This window comes from Temnothorax americanus, unplaced genomic scaffold, assembly GCF_048541705.1.
Source record: "Temnothorax americanus isolate GAGA-0224 unplaced genomic scaffold, ASM4854170v1 Scaffold242, whole genome shotgun sequence".
In the NCBI taxonomy this organism is placed as follows: domain Eukaryota; kingdom Metazoa; phylum Arthropoda; class Insecta; order Hymenoptera; family Formicidae; genus Temnothorax; species Temnothorax americanus.
Window position 1 is genome coordinate 18,119 of NW_027509383.1, and position 18,880 is coordinate 36,998.

An 18,880-nucleotide genomic window follows, 5' to 3' on the forward strand; every position below is an offset into this window, starting at 1 on the left:
GCGCGTTAGGCGACTGGCTGGAATGCCGGACGTCTCAAGTTCGATCCCCCTGCTTTTTTTAAACTTTTTTTTTTAACATAAGAGTGTATAAAATAACTTATTCTGCAATATATAAAAGTAAAAAATAATAACTTTATATTCATTATAATTAATCACATTTTTTTTAGCAAAGCGACAAATAATTAAAGACGAATATGTCATTGCTAAATATGCTTTGCTAAAAAAATGTGAATAACTATAAAGAATATAAAATAATTATTTTTTACTTTTATATATTGCAGAATAAGTTATTTTAATACATTTTTATGGTAAAAAAAAAGTTAAAAAAAAAACGGGATCGAACTTGAGACGTCCGGCATTCCAGCCAGTCGCCTTACGCGCTCGACCACGCATATTATTTAGAAGTGACTTCTACGGACTCGATACATTGTGTACATAAAAAACATTAAACAATTATATGTTAAGCCCCTTGCACAATAGGCGATAGCGATAGCGACAGCAAAGTTGCCGACAAAGCTATACCTTGTCGCTGTCGCTATCGCTATCGCTATCGCCTATTGTGCAAGGGGCTTTATAAGTAAACTATTGCGCATTGACACAAGTTACTTTATCTTTAATTACTAGAGAGGTGTACAACATATTAAAAATACAGCACAATACAGGAAGTACGACATTGGTTGTCTCCTCAGATTCACGCTGTGAAATATGACGGAGCAGCCTCGATCGCATGAATAAGAGTGAGAAAGAGGGAAGATGACAATCTCGCTCGGCGCGTCGTCACACGGATAGCCAGAGCGTCTCTGTGTGCGAGATAGAAAACTGGAGATAGAAAAAACATTGCAAGCTCGAGGCTCGGGTTCGATGTTACGAACGGGCAGCGATTGTCGTCTCCTACACTGTCTGCATGTATGCATATGTGTATGCGTGTGTGTGCATATGTGAATGCACGTATGCGTGCGTGGCATTTAAACCTCAAACGTCTCATCAAATGTCATGAAAGAAATAGGATTCTTAGTAATGTCGAAAATTTTGACAATTTTTTAGGTGCACGCCTAATAGTTAAATAATACTCGATAACAAACATAGTACGAATGTGTAGAGGAAAAATAATAATAATAATAAAATTAATAAAAAGGTCATTTTAGTACGGTTTTATAATAAAAAGTACAATTTTAGAGAGAGATAAAGAAAGAGAGAATAAAAAAATGCTCATATATAGGCTGTGGTTTACTTGACGCTACAAATGCTTCGCAGCATTTTTCTTCTCCTTTCTTTCAATGAAGAAAGAAGGAGAAGAACAACGCTTCAAAGCATTTGTGTGCGAGCATAGGAAAGAGTCGGAGTAGAGGCGCGTGAGAAGGGCTTATTGCAGAATTCTTGTCTTTGTATTTACACAGTCTTTTAATCTCTAGATTTTTACAATTATTTACAGCGTTTGCGAGTCACGAGTTTATTCCTCGAAGAAACAACTCTTATTCCGCTGACCACGATTCGCACCGTCCCGAATTATATTTCGCGGAAAACGATGTTTAATTCCGCGAGCCACACGGATCGCACCGTCGTCGGAGACTTTACGCGAGCAACGCAAGGCCTTCTCGTATCGCACGAAATAATTTGCTTGATTTACTAATACGGACGTATTAGAATCGAGTGCGAGCCGCGCGCGGAGGGCCGGGCCTTTTATACCAGCGCGTCACACATTCCCGGTAACGAGCCGAAAAATTAGTTGAGCCAATCGGCCGCCGACCCACCGAATTTTCGTTCGAGTTGAACTCAGCGGATTTCGGAGTCGGCAACCGAACAGCTGTTTACGCCGTGGTCTTTCGCTCCGTCCCGAATGTTTACGTCGCGTATCCGAGACAAAGGGATACATGGCAAAAGTTATTTTTCATTTAACGTTATTTTTATTTAACCTATATACATATATTTATGGAAATATTATACAAGACAAAGACGTCAGTCATGGACATATTTATACATATTTTATATACCACAAATTTTACAAGATACTATTTTCACCGGAACCACGAACGAATGAACAATCAGAAAGAAATAAAGCGAGCGTAGAAGTGACAGAAAAGAGAAGAAGAATAGAGAGAGAGAGAGAGAGAGAGAGAGAGAGAGAGAGAGAGAGAGAGAGAAATCGCACTCTTAGTTAGTAAATGCGAGAACAACACACACCCACACACACGACGCTAACACAGATGCGATGACAGCGAGCACGACCACGATACACAAAATTTCAAATCTCTGAGGCGTGAGTCTAATCGGTTAATTGCGGTTGGAAGAGGAGAGGGAACGCAGCGCAATTAGCGCACCACTAACAAAAAGATCAATGTATTTAGTGAGAAAAATGACGGCGCACGGCGCACTTTTTCCCGGCCGGAGAGACCGGGCGGACAACGTCGTCGTCATCACAAATCTTTTTCTTTGTGAAAAACAAATATATCTATTATTACATTAGAAAGATGACTTATATTGGTGACACAAGAATAAATGATAAATGTTAGTTGCTTTGATTAAATTATTCTGATTGCGTACTTTTTACTTTTATAATAGTGAACACACGTAATAAATAGTAAAATGAAAGAAGTTAAAAAATATTTCGGAATTTTATACATTATTCTATTGTAAATCTCTTTTGTGAATTGACAATGAACATATTGTTGCTCGATATTGAATATAATATTGAAGAAAACATTTGCCTAAATTTCCTCTCTTGATGGCAGAGATCACCGGTTTTTGGAAGTTTCTGTTGAGCAACAATATATGTTCGTTGTCAATTTACAATAGAGATTGACAACAGAATAAATTATGTTATTGCAAAATAAATATTTTCTTCTTTCATTTTACTACGTGTGTTTACTATTATAAAAGTAAAAAATGCGTATAATGAAAATAATTTATCTAAAGTAATTGACATATAATTTCACTTATCTTGTGTTACCAATATATATAAGTCATCTTTCTAAAATAATATAATAGATACATTTGTTTTTGTAAAAAAAAAGGGTACTTATTGGTCAAGAGCGAATTTTTAAAAACGTTTTTTTCTATGTGTTAAATCTATTTAATTACTTTATTTTTTACCGAATGAATATTTAAATGTAATTAAAAATAATTTATTTATTTCACAATTTTATTGTTTATTATCAAAATTCCCAATCCTGCCCTAATAATTTTCGTATGCGACTTTCTATTTGAAAAGCATTGAATTTCGCATGCAAGTTTCATGAAAACGGCACACGTACATGGCTGCTCGCTTGTGTGCGCCATACCCGTGCAAGCAACGCAGCGGGCCCGGCCGTGATCGCGACACCGCGTCTCATTTGTTATTTTTCGTGACAATCGTGGCCCGTGGCGGATGAGTGGCATTAGTGCGGGTGCCGGGTGCGGATCCGTAGGGAAGACGCTTCCTCGCGATACGGGACGAATACTGGGATACCATGAGCGGAAGAAAAAGCGCACGTAGACGTAAGTATATATACAAATGCTTCCAAGCATTCTTTTCCTTTGTAGAAACGAATATATGTAGCATTTCGGAAATAAAAGCGCGCTTTTGATAAAAGTAAATACGGTTCATAGAAATGAGCTGGCTCGTTCTTGCCATATTGGTCATCGTGCCCGTTCGCAATACTATGGTCCGTATTCACTTTTATCGAAAGCGCGCTTTTATGTCTCAAATGCTATAGGCAAGAGATACGGTAGTGTGTCACGTCAGGTGCATACTGCGGGTATAAGTGCGTTCAGCGCGGTGTTAGAGCCAAAGCACATAACGTTGACGGCAGGGAGCTTGTTCACACGAGGCGTTTTTGCCGCGCGGTTGCAGCGCGGCACAATGCCAGGCGACAGGCAATAGGAACAGGGAATAAAAATCAGAAATCATGTATAAATGCAGAATGAACAGTGACACAGGCAATAGACACAGAGTTTGAAATATAAGAAATATGACCATGGGAAGAGCCCATATGGTCTGTTTACATGGGTTGAATCACAGATTGTGTTGGGTACTTATCTTAAGGTCGTATCACACGCACACCTCAATAGAGGTTCTCCAATCCTAATCTACATTTATTTAAAGCTACAGGTCTATTCAAAATAGCTATCTCGAGAGGGAGTGTCGTTATGACACCCACGCGGCCGCGCGCAAAGCCCTACAAGTATTAGGAGGAAGATCCTCCTTGAAACCTAACCTAAAACTTATAAATTTTATAATTCGACACGCCATTCGAATCTTTATGTGAAAAAATTAAGAATCGCACAACAAATAAATAACTAAATAAGAAATTTCCTATCGTGTTGCACTTTAAAGTTGAAATTAAAATTAAACTTAAAATTAAAACTTAAGACTTAGGCTTACAATTCTCGTATAATTACGCCCAGATAACAGTGGTAATCAATTGAGCGTTAACTAATTTAAACAAACAAAATAAATTGTCTTAAAGTTAAGACAGAGCACACCTCGATTGCATCTATTCATACAAATCCTTCAATCATCTTTAGATATAATTATCTGTTAACTTCTAATAAGAGAGTCCTTAATCATATAAAGATCGGCAATGAACATATAAACTTTTCCAAAATGAATGCCACTCTCGGTGAGGGGAGTTGAAGTAAAAACTCCAACGAGTAGGGGCCATAACCGAATAGTCCAGATAAAGCCTTTATCAGGGTTTCACGCTGATCATCATATTTAAAGCAAGTCCAGAAAACGTGTTCTGGAGTCTCCAATTCTCCACAGTATGGACAGTCCGGGGAATCCACCATGAGGAATCTAAACAAACTATCATGCAGGGACGAGTGTCCACATCTCAAGCGGTTAATAGAAGTAAATGCCCTTCTCTTAATGATAAATTCATCAAACCATGCCTTTTTAAAGTCAACATTATTCTGATCATAGAAGAATGAGAAGAACCTAGACCCTCTGAAGATCCTTTCCTCAAAACATTATTCTATTGATTCTCTGTTAATTTCATTTTTCCATAAGCGTTTTAACTCTTTATGAGGAATTTCTTTGAAATCTACATTTGGGCCATTACAGGCTGCCTTGGCGGCCCCATCTGCAAGTTCATTCCCCCTAATGCCCACATGCGATGGGATCCAAACAAGATTAATATTCCAGTTCCTTTTTACAAATTTAACCAAAAGGTTTCTTATTTCTAAGATCAAGAAAGAGGTCTGGGAAGGCTTAAAGCAAGAAGAGATAGCCAGTAAGTTAGATAGTGAGTCCGAGAAAATAAAAGCCTCAGACCATTCATGTTCCTCACAAATCTGAAGGGCTTTTAGAATAGCCATTGATTCCACCGTAAAGGAGGAAAGGAAACCAAAGGAGGATGCGCTGAATAATACCTCACCGGACTGCGAAACGACCGAAAAACCAGAGGAATTTACCTCCCTCATGTTAGTAGATCCATCCGTGAAAATAGCTTGATTAGAGAGCAAGACCTGACCAAAAATCTCATTAAATTTAGCCATGGGAACAGAATCCTTTTTAATTAAATCACCAGAGACCCTGTCTACCTCTATGTGGGCGAACAGAGCTTCAAAATTCTCAGGATAGCAAATCGGATGTTCCCTCTGAGGGATATATTCCATATATTCTTTAAAAGAGGAAAGAGCCTCCAAGAATGGGTCACTCATGCGTTTACCGTGCTCGATAAGTCTGCTGTTGTTGTTGTTTAAGTGTATTAATCTGTCCTTCAGGGGATGTGATACACTGGACCAAACTCTAAAGAGAAAACCCAATGCCAGATATTTGAATCTAAAATAAAGGGAGGGTTCACGAAGTTCTGCAAGCATAACATTAAGGGGAGTTGAACATCTGTAACCCATAACCAATCTAATTGCTCTCATCTGGATTTTGTCCACCTTCGTAGATAGGTCCCTGGAGACAGAACCCATAAGGAAACCTGCATATTCAAGTCTAGAACGGATTAACGCCCTATAAACCTTCCTAAGGACGTATGGGTCAGAGCCCCACCACTTCCTACCTAAACATTTAAGAGTTCTGATTGAGTTTGCACATCTCTTTTCTAGCTTCAGCATATGAAACTTCCAATTTAGATTTTTATGAAAGGAGACTCCTAGAAAAAGTACCACATCAGATGGGTGAATTAAAGTTCCAGAAACGTTCAAAGGGGTGCTCATTTTCATTCTAGTCCTATTAAAGATACAAAACTGTGTCTTTAGTGGAGATAATACCAATCCAATTTCTTTTAATTTCTTCTCAATATATTTAATGGCCTGTTCTAAATTCTTTATTCCAATAGCCAACGACGGGGAGGTTGAATAAAGACAAATATCATCTGCATACTGAAGCATATGCACATCACCATGACTCATATTATCTATTTCAGTAACATATATAGTGTACAGTATCGGGCTCATTACACTACCCTGCGGAAGACCCCGATAAGCGAACCCTTTTTCATCCAGCTCATGAAAGCTACATGAAACCCTTCTAAAAGAGATCAGATTATAAATAAATGTTTTGCTCTGTGGGGGGAGACCCAGAGTAGCCAACTTATCAATGAGAATATCCGGGAGGACGGAGTCATAAGCTGACTTCACATCTAAAAACGCAGCTGGAGTAGCCCTTTTCTCTTCAAATCCTATCAAAATGTCCGTGTATAGAATTGATAAGTTGTCAAGACAGCTTCTCTGTCTTCTAAACCCATATTGCGAATCCGGGAAAAGTTTATTCATTTCCAACCACCAAAGAAGTCTATTCGTCACTAATCTTTCCATGACTTTACATAAACACGATGAGAGTGATATAGGTCGAAATTTAACATTGGTTCCTTGTTTTGGAATAAAGAAAACCAAGTAATCTCTCCATTCCTCCGGAAAACTACCCTCCTTGTAAAGGAGATTGTAAATTTTTAAAAGAAAAGCCTTGCCCAACGGGGAAAATTTCTTAATAATTCTATAATCGATTCCATCCAGTCCAGGGCTAGAACCTAAATTTACCGATTCCAAAGCCCAATCAAGTTCCTCAGGCAGAAAAGGTAAGTCCAGGAAAGGGTCCGTTCCCGGAGAACTCAAAGATTCTTCTGGTCGAGGAGTGGGAGCCCATGGGGGGAATAGTTCCTCAATTTGATTACGGACATTGTCGATCTTCTCGGTGGGAACCGCTCTACTTGTCTCAGTCCTATTCCATCTCGAATCAAACTTCTTCATGGTGTCCCAAACTATTTTGGGGTTAGTATCTCTTCTGAGAGATTCTGCGAACTCTTTAAAAGCCTCAAGTTTAATCCTCCTTAACCCCTTCCTTGTTACCTCACATTGATGTCTATAGGCCTCATAGTCTACAGCTCTACCCGTTTCCATAAAAATCTTTAGTTTTAACTTTCTTTCCGCTATCCACGTATCGCATTCCTCGTTCCACTAAATACACGGAGGACGAGGAGGAGAGGGAGGGGGGTTCCGAGGATTCCCCGGGGTAGCCTCCCCCACTGCCTTTTCCACAATTGCCAAGAATGAAGAATATAAGACCGAGGGATTAAGCTGATCCGACAACATCAGGATTCTAAGATCTTTATCCATAATAAGGCTAAACTGATTCCAATTCGTGTGCTTATTGTATAATTTGGTTCGCTTACGTAGGAAAGAAGAGGGGTCTCTATTCATTGACGACGTAATCAAAACGGGATAATGATCCGATCCCCAGGCATCATCCAAAGTCTGACATCTCAGTTTAGGAGCAATGGAAGCATGACAGAACGCCAAATCAATGATTGATGGGCCGCATGAAGCGTTTCCCAAGAAGGACGAAGCCCCGTCACTAACTAGGACGAGTTCAGTATCCTCAATTGCAGACGACAGTGACCTACCCGATTGACAGAAGAACGAAGATCCCCAAACCGGACTGTGAGAGTTGAAATCACCCACGAAAATATATTTACTAAGTCCATTATTGTTATCAAATTGAGTAAAAAATCTTACCCACTCATTTTCAGAAATTTGACCACTTTGGGGGGGTCTATAGCAAGATACAATAATAAGACTGAAGTCGGAAAAAAGCACCTCAATTGCACATGCTTCCACTTTACCTGCACAATCCTCCAGCACGGAAATCTCTCTGTATTTAAGGGCATGACTAACCAAAATAGCTACCCCTCCACCTCTACCTATAATCCTATCCCTTCTTATCGTATCGAAGCCTCTCAACATGAAATTAAGTTGTGGTTTAAGCCATGTTTCCGAAATTGCTGCGCAATCGAATAATGTACTCTGCCTTTCCAATTCTTGGAAACGCTGTAACAAGGAATGTGCATTCCAATGTATCAACCTAAATTTATCCATTCCAAAATATGGAATGAGAAAAAACCAGGAAGGAAAAATTATAAAAAAGTAAAAAAAATAAGAGAAGAAGATTAAAAATATAAAAATGAAGAAGTTATTAAAGTTAAGAAGAAGGAAAAAAAAGTGCAAAGCTCTAACGCAGAGCAAACTATACTAAACTGGTTAAGCTACTATGTTATTAAAGATTAATAGTAACAGAGATCGTTAACGCGTAAAGATGTACAAAGAAAAAAGGAAAAAAAAAACCTTTGACAAGATTCTATTCTTTAATGTTCTCCTCGTGGAGCTTCATGGTTCTCTCTAATCTAGTCACCAGTTGGTCCAGTTGTTTCATAGTAGACGCCTTTTCCATTATTTCCAAGAGTTTGGATGAGATCTCCGGAGCCACCTTCTCAAGGCTAGCAGCAAATGTTCTTCCTCTCGCACTGGATTGTAGACTTGTCGCAAAGTTAGACGCAGACGTGCCACCCCTCGACGGAAGAAGAGGGAAGTTTCTCGAAGAAAAAGCTGGCGGACGCCGATCCTCATATACCGGGCAATTTTTATTCTCCCTTTTCTGAACTAAGGCCCTTGCCTCCATAAAGGGAAGATTATCAACGGCCATCACTTTTGCAATCTCGAGGTTCTTTATATATTTAAGGCATTTTCTATCACTAGTAGCGTGTTCTTCCTCACAGTTAATACATTTCTTCGGTTCGGAGCAAGGTTTCTCCTTAGAACTAACATGGTTCTCACTGCCACATTGTAGACATCTGGGATTCCTTTCGCAAAATTTAGATAGATGACCAAATAGGCCGCAATTAAAACAGAGTCGTACCGACCTTTGGAACGGTGATGTGTGAGCAATTGTTTTATAAATCTTTACATGGTCCGGTAATTCTTCACCCACTTTCTGGACACAGACCGCCTCCGAGTCCGACCAAATACCAGTGGTGCGATCCCTCCTCTTCAGCCTGAAGAGGTCCGAGATTAGGATATCCTGATTCTCTTCCTCGATTACAGTCTTCAGCTCAGCCAAGGATATGTCGAGAGGAATACTTCTTATAACGAACTGACGAGTTAATTTGTATTTCGGAATGTATGTTATAAATCCTTCATCTTTAACGAACTTGTTCCTCAAAGCCATATTAGCTGCGGCCTTTGACGGAAATGTAACCCTCCACGTGTTGAATGAAGAAGGCGCAACGCTGTCATATTTTACGTTTGCTGACCTGAGTTTTTTAGCCATTGTAATCATTGAGAAACGTTTCCTGGGTTGATCCTTTGTCGAAGGAATGCGGAACAAAACTATAAAGGGGGCTTTTGTGTAAGCTCCATATAAAGTAGTCGACTCAGTTGACCCGGACTTGCTGTCCTGATTCTTAATTGGTGGGATAACCTCTCTTTTCGTATTTGACTTACTCGTAGACGTCGGGGCTTGTTTACTTGATTTCTTCGCGGTGGAAGACATAGTACTCAAGACGACTTGTCTCTTCTTACTGCTCTTATTATTCACCATGGATCCTGCAGCCTCCTCCTCTTCAGTGGAAGAGGGAAGGGGACGGTTTCTTGATTCATCTTCAAACTCCATATTATCCGTCATTTCACCCTGATAATTCTTTGGTTGCGATATAAAAGCTTGAAAATCTTCTCTTGCATCTTCAAAAGTAGGCGAAACGGGGGACGGGGGGTTGCCCCCAGCCGACATGTCGGCCGAAAGAGGTTAACGCCCCTCTTCGTTAAGAAATATTCCTCACACGCAATGTACCGAACAGTAGCCCCACACAAAAAGACTCCCGGCAGACAGCGGACGCGCCTGTGCTCACACAGGGCGCTCAAAAAATGACTCAACTATCCGCAAATTAAAATCACTCACAATTTTAAGCGGGAGATAACTCGCCACCGTGCGCACGCCACGATGGCGAAACCGGAAGTCACACACAGAGTTTCCGTCACGTTGAAAATTGTGTGCCTATTGCTTGTTGTCAACCAATCATAGCATTCGAATTTTTTAGGTTGTAATTAACGATTTTTTGGTTATTTCCTGTTCCTATTGCTTGCTGCCTGGCATTGTGGAAGGGGCTTTAACGTTTGTACGATTCACGCACTGTCGCGAGGCGAGGTGCGACACGCGCGCACGCGAAACGGCGTGTATCCAAAATCGCACACGTACGTATATGCTGTCTTATAAAAATTGCTAAACTTGAAGAGAACGAAAAAATGATGTATCTATGCACGTTTGACAGGCACTATATTTCTCAAAAATCTATCGTATTTATATGCACATATATTACGTATACAGTGTCCCATTATAATCGATCACCTCCAAAAACTTAAATTAAAATAAAATAAATAAATTTTTCTTTAAAAAGAACTTGGCGCTGCTTTTTTACTCCCGCTGCATACTTCCCTAAATTATGTTTATTACTTTTTCATACAATCAAAAATTTTGTTTTATTAAATTCAATTAAAATTTTAATATTTTATTAAATGTCAAGGTCTAACAGCGCCAAGTTTTTTTATAAGAAAAATGTATTTATTTTATTCTAATTAAATATTTTTATTTTATATTGTTATCGCTATATAAGTGAAATTATAAAATATGTTTTATGTTTCAGACAGAAGCGATCCGGCGCGCTATTCGCCGGAGTCATTGGCGCGAGAGAAGACGCCGAGGACGGCCACAGCGACGGAAAAGCCACGGGCGCAAGGGAGGACGCCAAAGACGGCCAATTGTAGGCCGGCAACGACTGCATCGCAAAATTATGGACCGGCAACGACTGCGCCGCAAAATTATGGGCCGGCAACTGCACCGCAAGATTCTGGGCCGGCATTTACTGCACAGCAAGGTTCTGGGCCAGCAACGACTGCATCGCAAAATTGTAAGCCGGCAACGACTGCACAGCAAGGTTCTGGGCCGGCAACGACTGCATCGCAAAATTGTGGGCCAGCAACGACTGCACAGCAAGGTTCTGTGCCGGCAACGACTGTATCGCAAAATTTTGGACCGGCAACGACTGCATCGCAAAATTATGGGCCGGCGACTGCACTGCTAGGTGGGCCGGCAACGACTGCATCGCAAAATTATGGGCCGGCGACTGCACCGCAAGTTTTTGGGCCGGCAACGACTGCATCGCAAAATTATGAGCCGGCAACGACTGCACATCAAGGTTATTATGGGCCGGCAACAACTGCACCGCAAAATTATGGGCCGGCGACTGCACCGCAAGGTGGGCCGACAACGACTGCATCGCAAAATTATGGGCCGGCGACTGCACCGCAAGTTTCTGGGCCGGCAACGACTGCACCGCAAAGTTCTGGGCCGGCAACGACTGCATCGCAAAATTATGGGCCGGCGACTTCACCGCAAGTTTCTGGGCCGACAAAGACTGCACCGCAAAGTTCTTTGCCGGCAACGACTGCATTGCAAAATTATGGGCCGGCAACGACCGCACAGCAAGGTTATTATGGGCCGGCAACAACTGCACCGCAAAATTATGGGCCGGCGACTGCACCGCAAGGTGGGCCGGCACCGATTGCATCGCAAAATTATGGGCCGGCGACTGCACCGCAAGTTTCTGGGCCGGCAACGACTGCATCGCAAAATTATGGGCCGGCAACGACTGCACAGCAAGGTTATTATGGGCCGGCAACAACTGCACCGCAAAATTATGGGCCGGCGACTGCACCACAAAGATACGTGTCTGCACCACGAGGTCGAAACGTTAGTATCATTGTTTACTTTTATTAAATTTAAAATATATATAGGGTGTATAACTTGGTTTATTACTTTCTTATTTTAAATGTTTTGAATATTGAAGTGTTATTATAAAAAAATATAAATAATAATTTTAATTTTTCAGCCAATGAAACAGGCCTTCCACAGATTTGTTCAGAAGGAGAAGAAAAAGCAACGACAGCAAGCCAAGCGGCTTCCAATAAATCAACCTGCACCGCAAGGTTATTATGGGCCGGCAACGACTGCACCGCAAAATCATGGGCCGGCGACTGCACCGCAAGGTTATTATGGGCCGGCAATGACTGCACCACAAGGATATGGGCCGACAACGACTGCACCGCAAAATTATGGGCCGGCGACTGCACCGCAAGGTTATTATGGGCCGGCAACGACTGCATCGCAAAATTATGGGCCGGCGACTGCACCGCAAGGTTATTGTGGGCCGGCAATGACTGCACCACAAGGATATGGGCCGACAACGACTGCACCGCAAAATTATGGGCCGGCGACTGCACCGCAAGGTTATTATGGGCCGGCAACGACTGCATCGCAAAATTATGGGCCGGCGACTGCACCGCAAGGTTATTATGGGCCGGCAATGACTGCACCACAAAAATATGGGCCGACAACGACTGCACCGCAAAATTATGGGCCGGCGATTGCACTGCAAGGTTATTATGGGCCGGCAACGACTGCATCGCAAAATTATGGGCCGGCGACTGCACCGCAAGGTTATTATGGGCCGGCAATGACTGCGCCGCAAAGATATGGGCCCGCTCCGTCTGTACTGCAAGGATATTTTGCACCGAATGTCCCGCAAGGAAATATGCCGGCAACGACTGTACCACAAGAATATGTAGCCACACCACCGTCTGTACTGCAAGGATTATTTTTTCCCAAATAAGGAGGGATCGTAAATTGGCTGTAGCATCATCCAATAATGCTGTTCTCATAGTGCTTCTAAAGCATCTTCACCAAGTGTTGCCTTATACCCAATCGTTCTCGTCCTTAAGTAAACCATAGAATCTTAATGGTCAACTGCAGAAGAAACTATTTGTGTTATAGCCTTTATGAATACCTTATATACTTGTACTTGATGAACTAATAAAAAGTAATAAATACGGTCAGAATACGAAATTTGTTGCACCCAAAACATTACCAAGAATTAATCATACATAAGTTATAAACGTACATAAGCATTGAAGTTGAGTTGGTCTATCCAGACAAACTTGCATAGCGCATAAACATAAGCATAAGGAAATTGATTGGTCCATATACATGTGCATAAGGAAATAGACCAATTAATTTCTTTATGCATATGCTTATGCACCTATGCAAGTTTGTCTGGATTGACCTTTAGGCCCTAGACAAACTTGCATAGGTGCATACATATTGATAATACAATATAATCTAAATGTATAGCAGAAAGATTATGCATTCACATATTTACTGTAACACATACACTTACTACTCAATGTATACACATACTTATTGATAGTATATATAAGTATAGCAGACAATTTATGCATTCATACTATATATACCGTAACTCAACATATGTACATTTAGGGTATACATGTGCACAAAAAAATAGACCAATCTATTTCTTTACACGTATACTTATGCACGTATGCAAGTTTGTCTGGATTGACATTTAGGGCCTAGGCAAACTTGCATAGGTGCATAAGTATATGTGTAAAGAAATGGATTGGTCTATTTTTTTATCTGGATTGATCTTTAGGGCCTAGGCAAATTTGCATAGGTGCATAAGTATATGTGTAAAGAAATGGATTGGTCTATTTTCTTGTGCACATGTATACCCTAAATGTACATATGTTGAGTTACGGTATATATGGTATGAATGCAAAAATTGTCTGCTATACTTATATATACTATCAATAAGTATGTGTATACATTGAGTAGTAAGTGTATGTGTTACAGTAAATGTTCTGCTATATACTTATATGATATTATCAATATGTATGTGCATACATTGAATAGTAAAAGTCTATCCAGACAAACTTGCATAGCGCATAAACATAAGCATAAGGAAATAGACCAATCCATTTCTTTATGCATATGCTTATGCACCTATGCAAGTTTGTCTGGATTGACCTTTAGGCCCTAGACAAACTTGCATAGGTGCATACATATTGATAATACAATATAATCTAAATGTATAGCAGAAAGATTATGCATTCACATATTTACTGTAACACATACACTTACTACTCAATGTATACACATACTTATTGATAGTATATATAAGTATAGCAGACAATTTATGCATTCATACTATATATACCGTAACTCAGCATATGTACATTTAGGGTATACATGTGCACAAAAAAATAGACCAATCTATTTCTTTACACGTATACTTATGTACCTATGCAAGTTTGTCTGGATTGACCTTTAGGGCATAGGCAAACTTGCATAGGTGCATAAGTATATGTGTAAAGAAATGGATTGGTCTATTTTCTTGTGCACATGTATACCTTTGTACATATGTTGAGTTACGGTATATTTGGTATGAATGCATAAATTGTCTGCTATACTTATATATACTATCAATAAGTATGTGTATACATTGAGTACTAAGTGTATGTGTTACAGTAAATATGTGAATGCATAATCTTTCTGCTATACATTTATATTATATTATCGATATGTATGTGCATACATTGACTAGTAAATAGTAAGTATAAACGTTTACTGAATTGATACAATTAGTATGACATGTATACTTACTAATCAATGTGTGCACATATATATTGATAATATAACATATAAGTATAGCTGAAGAGGACGAGGGGTAAGAAGTGTGAGGTGAGGTTCTGTCACCATCTGTCACTATCATAGCAAATGAGTTTTTCAGTATTTAGTAAGTGAATGTGTTGCATACTGTGTTTACGCGAACGTTACTTCTGTAGTAACTTACGATAATTCACTCTGCGTCAACGGGGTTATTCTGTAGTAACATATGATAATTACTCCACGTAAACGGGAGGTCTCTGCGTTTACGCGGAGTGAATTATCGTAAGTTACTACAGAAGTAACGTTCGCGTAAACACAGTATGCAACACATTCACTTACTAAATATTGAAAAACACATTTGCTATGATAATATACTACGTTTACGCGAGCGTTACTTCTGTAGTAACTTACGATATATCACTCGTTTACGCGGAATAAATTATCGTAAGTTACTACAAATTCGCGTTTACGCGAAGGAATTATCGTAAGTTACGACGAAAGTAACGCTCGCGTAAACGTAGTAATAGTGACAGATGGTGACAGATGTATAACCTCACCTCACACTTCTTACCCCTCGTCCTCTACACTCATCTCTGAGTGTGTGCGTGCGACCGTGCGTGCGTGCATGCGGTGCATGCCATGGAAATTTACAGCGCCTCTATCCGAATATCTCGGAACTAATCTCCTGCTATTTTGCGCTCTACTCTTATCCACAATGCACGCATACATCCGCACGATACACGCATACATACGCACGATACACATCGACATCATTCTTTTAGATTACGCTTCCAAATCTTGATTTGGGGGGTTTATCGATGTTTTTATTGTTGTGCAATTCAGGGAAACTTGTTTTCGCGTTCGTACCGATGGTATATCTCTTATATGAAATACATCTTGTGACGAGCTGACAGCTCGCCGTAACTCGAGACGCCATATTGGGATAAAAGTAGATAAGGAAATCTGTACTTTCGTAATTTTTTTCATTTTCTATATAAAATCAAAAATTCCCTGAATTATTAACGAATGTACTGCAATTCTGGAAAAGGATTTTCAATTCTGTCAATTAATTACGACGCAAGGTGCCGACAAAAAAATGCCGGTAAAACAGACGGCTCCAGCATCCCCTTAAAGGGATACACTTACTACTCAATGTATACACATACTTATTGATAGTATATATAAGTATAGCAGACAATTTTTGCATTCATACCATATATACCGTAACTCAACATATGTACATTTAGGGTATACATGTGCACAAGAAAATAGACCAATCCATTTCTTTACACATATACTTATGCACCTATGCAAATTTGCCTAGGCCCTAAAGATCAATCCAGATAAGAAAATAGACCAATCCATTTCTTTACACATATACTTATGCACCTATGCAAGTTTGCCTAGGCCCTAAATGTCAATCCAGACAAACTTGCATACGTGCATAAGTATACGTGTAAAGAAATAGATTGGTCTATTTTTTTGTGCACATGTATACCCTAAATGTACATATGTTGAGTTACGGTATATATAGTATGAATGCATAAATTGTCTGCTATACTTATATATACTATCAATAAGTATGTGTATACATTGAGTAGTAAGTGTATGTGTTACAGTAAATATGTGAATGCATAATCTTTCTGCTATACATTTAGATTATATTGTATTATCAATATGTATGCACCTATGCAAGTTTGTCTAGGGCCTAAAGGTCAATCCAGACAAACTTGCATAGGTGCATAAGCATATGCATAAAGAAATTAATTGGTCTATTTCCTTATGCACATGTATATGGACCAATCAATTTCCTTATGCTTATGTTTATGCGCTATGCAAGTTTGTCTGGATAGACCAACTCAACTTCAATGCTTATGTACGTTTATAACTTATGTATGATTAATTCTTGGTAATGTTTTGGGTGCAACAAATTTCGTATTCTGACCGTATTTATTACTTTTTATTGGTTCATCAAGTACAAATATATAAGATATTCATAAAGGCTATAACACAAATAGTTTCTTCTGCAGTTGACCATTAAGATTCTATGGTTTACTTAAGGACGAGAACGATTGGGTATAAGGCAACACTTGGTGAAGATGCTTTAGAAGCACTATGAGAACAGCATTATTGGATGATGCTACAGCCAATTTACGATCCCTCCTTATTTGGGAAAAAATAATCCTTGCAGTACAGACGGTGGTGTGGCTACATATTCTTGTGGTACAGTCGTTGCCGGCATATTTCCTTGCGGGACATTCGGTGCAAAATATCCTTGCAGTACAGACGGAGCGGGCCCATATCTTTGCGGCGCAGTCATTGCCGGCCCATAATAACCTTGCGGTGCAGTCGCCGGCCCATAATTTTGCGATGCAGTCGTTGCCGGCCCATAATAACCTTGCAGTGCAGTCGCCGGCCCATAATTTTGCGGTGCAGTCGTTGTCGGCCCATATCCTTGTGGTGCAGTCATTGCCGGCCCATAATAACCTTGCGGTGCAGTCGCCGGCCCATAATTTTGCGATGCAGTCGTTGCCGGCCCATAATAACCTTGCAGTGCAGTCGCCGGCCCATAATTTTGCGGTGCAGTCGTTGTCGGCCCATATCCTTGTGGTGCAGTCATTGCCGGCCCACAATAACTTTGCGGTGCAGTCGCCAGCCCATAATTTTGCGATGCAGTCGTTGCCGGCCCATAATAACCTTGCGGTACAATCACCGGCCCATAATTTTGCGGTGCAGTCGTTGCCGGCCCATATCCTTGTGGTGCAGTCATTGCCGGCCCATAATAACCTTGCGGTGCAGTCGCCGGCCCATGATTTTGCGGTGCAGTCGTTGCCGGCCCATAATAACCTTGCGGTGCAGGTTGATTTATTGGAAGCCGCTTGGCTTGCTGTCGTTGCTTTTTCTTCTCCTTCTGAACAAATCTGTGGAAGGCCTGTTTCATTGGCTGAAAAATTAAAATTATTATTTATATTTTTTTATAATAACACTTCAATATTCAAAACATTTAAAATAAGAAAGTAATAAACCAAGTTATACACCCTATATATATTTTAAATTTAATAAAAGTAAACAATGATACTAACGTTTCGACCTCGTGGTGCAGACACGTATCTTTGTGGTGCAGTCGCCGGCCCATAATTTTGCGGTGCAGTTGTTGCCGGCCCATAATAACCTTGCTGTGCAGTCGTTGCCGGCCCATAATTTTGCGATGCAGTCGTTGCCGGCCCAGAAACTTGCGGTGCAGTCGCCGGCCCATAATTTTGCGATGCAATCGGTGCCGGCCCACCTTGCGGTGCAGTCGCCGGCCCATAATTTTGCGGTGCAGTTGTTGCCGGCCCATAATAACCTTGCTGTGCGGTCGTTGCCGGCCCATAATTTTGCGATGCAGTCGTTGCCGGCAAAGAACTTTGCGGTGCAGTCGTTGTCGGCCCAGAAACTTGCGGTGAAGTCGCCGGCCCATAATTTTGCGATGCAGTCGTTGCCGGCCCAGAACTTTGCGGTGCAGTCGTTGCCGGCCCAGAAACTTGCGGTGCAGTCGCCGGCCCATAATTTTGCGATGCAGTCGTTGTCGGCCCACCTTGCGGTGCAGTCGCCGGCCCATAATTTTGCGGTGCAGTTGTTGCCGGCCCATAATAACCTTGATGTGCAGTCGTTGCCGGCTCATAATTTTGCGATGCAGTCGTTGCCGGCCCAGAAACTTGCGGTGCAGTCGCCGGCCCATAATTTTGCGATGCAGTTGTTGCCGGCCCATCTAGCAGTGCAGTCGCCGGCCCATAATTTTGCGATGCAGTCGTTGCCGGTCCAAAATATTGCGATACAGTCGTTGCCGGCACAGAACCTTGCTGTGCAGTCGTTGCTGGCCCACAATTTTGCGATGCAGTCGTTGCCGGCCCAGAACCTTGCTGTGCAGTCGTTGCCGGCTTACAATTTTGCGATGCAGTCGTTGCTGGCCCAGAACCTTGCTGTGCAGTAAATGCCGGCCCAGAATCTTGCGGTGCAGTTGCCGGCCCATAATTTTGCGGCGCAGTCGTTGCCGGTCCATAATTTTGCGATGCAGTCGTTGCCGGCCTACAATTGGCCGTCTTTGGCGTCCTCCCTTGC

General features: G+C 41.0%; 2 protein-coding genes across 2 annotated transcripts; one reads left to right on the top strand and one right to left on the bottom strand.

Moving 5' to 3' along the window:
• The first annotated feature begins 9,989 nt into the window (after nucleotides 1-9,989).
• LOC143898884 (uncharacterized) lies at nucleotides 9,990-13,580 on the top strand. The gene is made up of 4 exons (XM_077408668.1): nucleotides 9,990-10,005; nucleotides 10,902-11,339; nucleotides 11,432-12,007; nucleotides 12,147-13,580. Exons 1-4 carry the CDS (start codon nucleotides 9,990-9,992, stop codon nucleotides 13,043-13,045), a joined length of 1,929 nt encoding a protein of 642 aa, XP_077264794.1. The 3' UTR covers nucleotides 13,046-13,580.
• A 3,196-nt stretch (nucleotides 13,581-16,776) lies between these two features.
• On the bottom strand, nucleotides 16,777-18,530 carry LOC143898885 (uncharacterized). The gene is made up of 3 exons (XM_077408669.1): nucleotides 18,482-18,530; nucleotides 17,863-18,438; nucleotides 16,777-17,723 (listed from the first exon to the last, which is right to left on the bottom strand). The coding sequence occupies exons 1-3, from the start codon at nucleotides 18,528-18,530 to the stop codon at nucleotides 16,825-16,827; spliced, it is 1,524 nt and encodes a 507-aa protein (XP_077264795.1). The 3' UTR covers nucleotides 16,777-16,824.
• Between the last annotated feature and the right edge of the window lie 350 nt (nucleotides 18,531-18,880).

Coding starts and splice junctions, on each gene's coding strand:
- LOC143898884 (XM_077408668.1), top strand. Junction 11,340..11,431: donor GCCGGCGACTGCACTGCTAG/GTGGGCCGGCAA, acceptor CAAAATTATGAG/CCGGCAACGACTGCACATCA. Junction 12,008..12,146: donor CTGCACCACGAGGTCGAAAC/GTTAGTATCATT, acceptor TTAATTTTTCAG/CCAATGAAACAGGCCTTCCA.
- LOC143898885 (XM_077408669.1), bottom strand. CDS start 18,530: ATGGGCCGGCAACAACTGCATCGCAAAATTATGGGCCGGCGACTGCAC. Junction 18,439..18,481: donor TATGGGCCGGCGACTGCACC/GCAAGTTTCTGG, acceptor CAAAATTATGAG/CCGGCAACGACTGCACATCA. Junction 17,724..17,862: donor CTGCACCACGAGGTCGAAAC/GTTAGTATCATT, acceptor TTAATTTTTCAG/CCAATGAAACAGGCCTTCCA.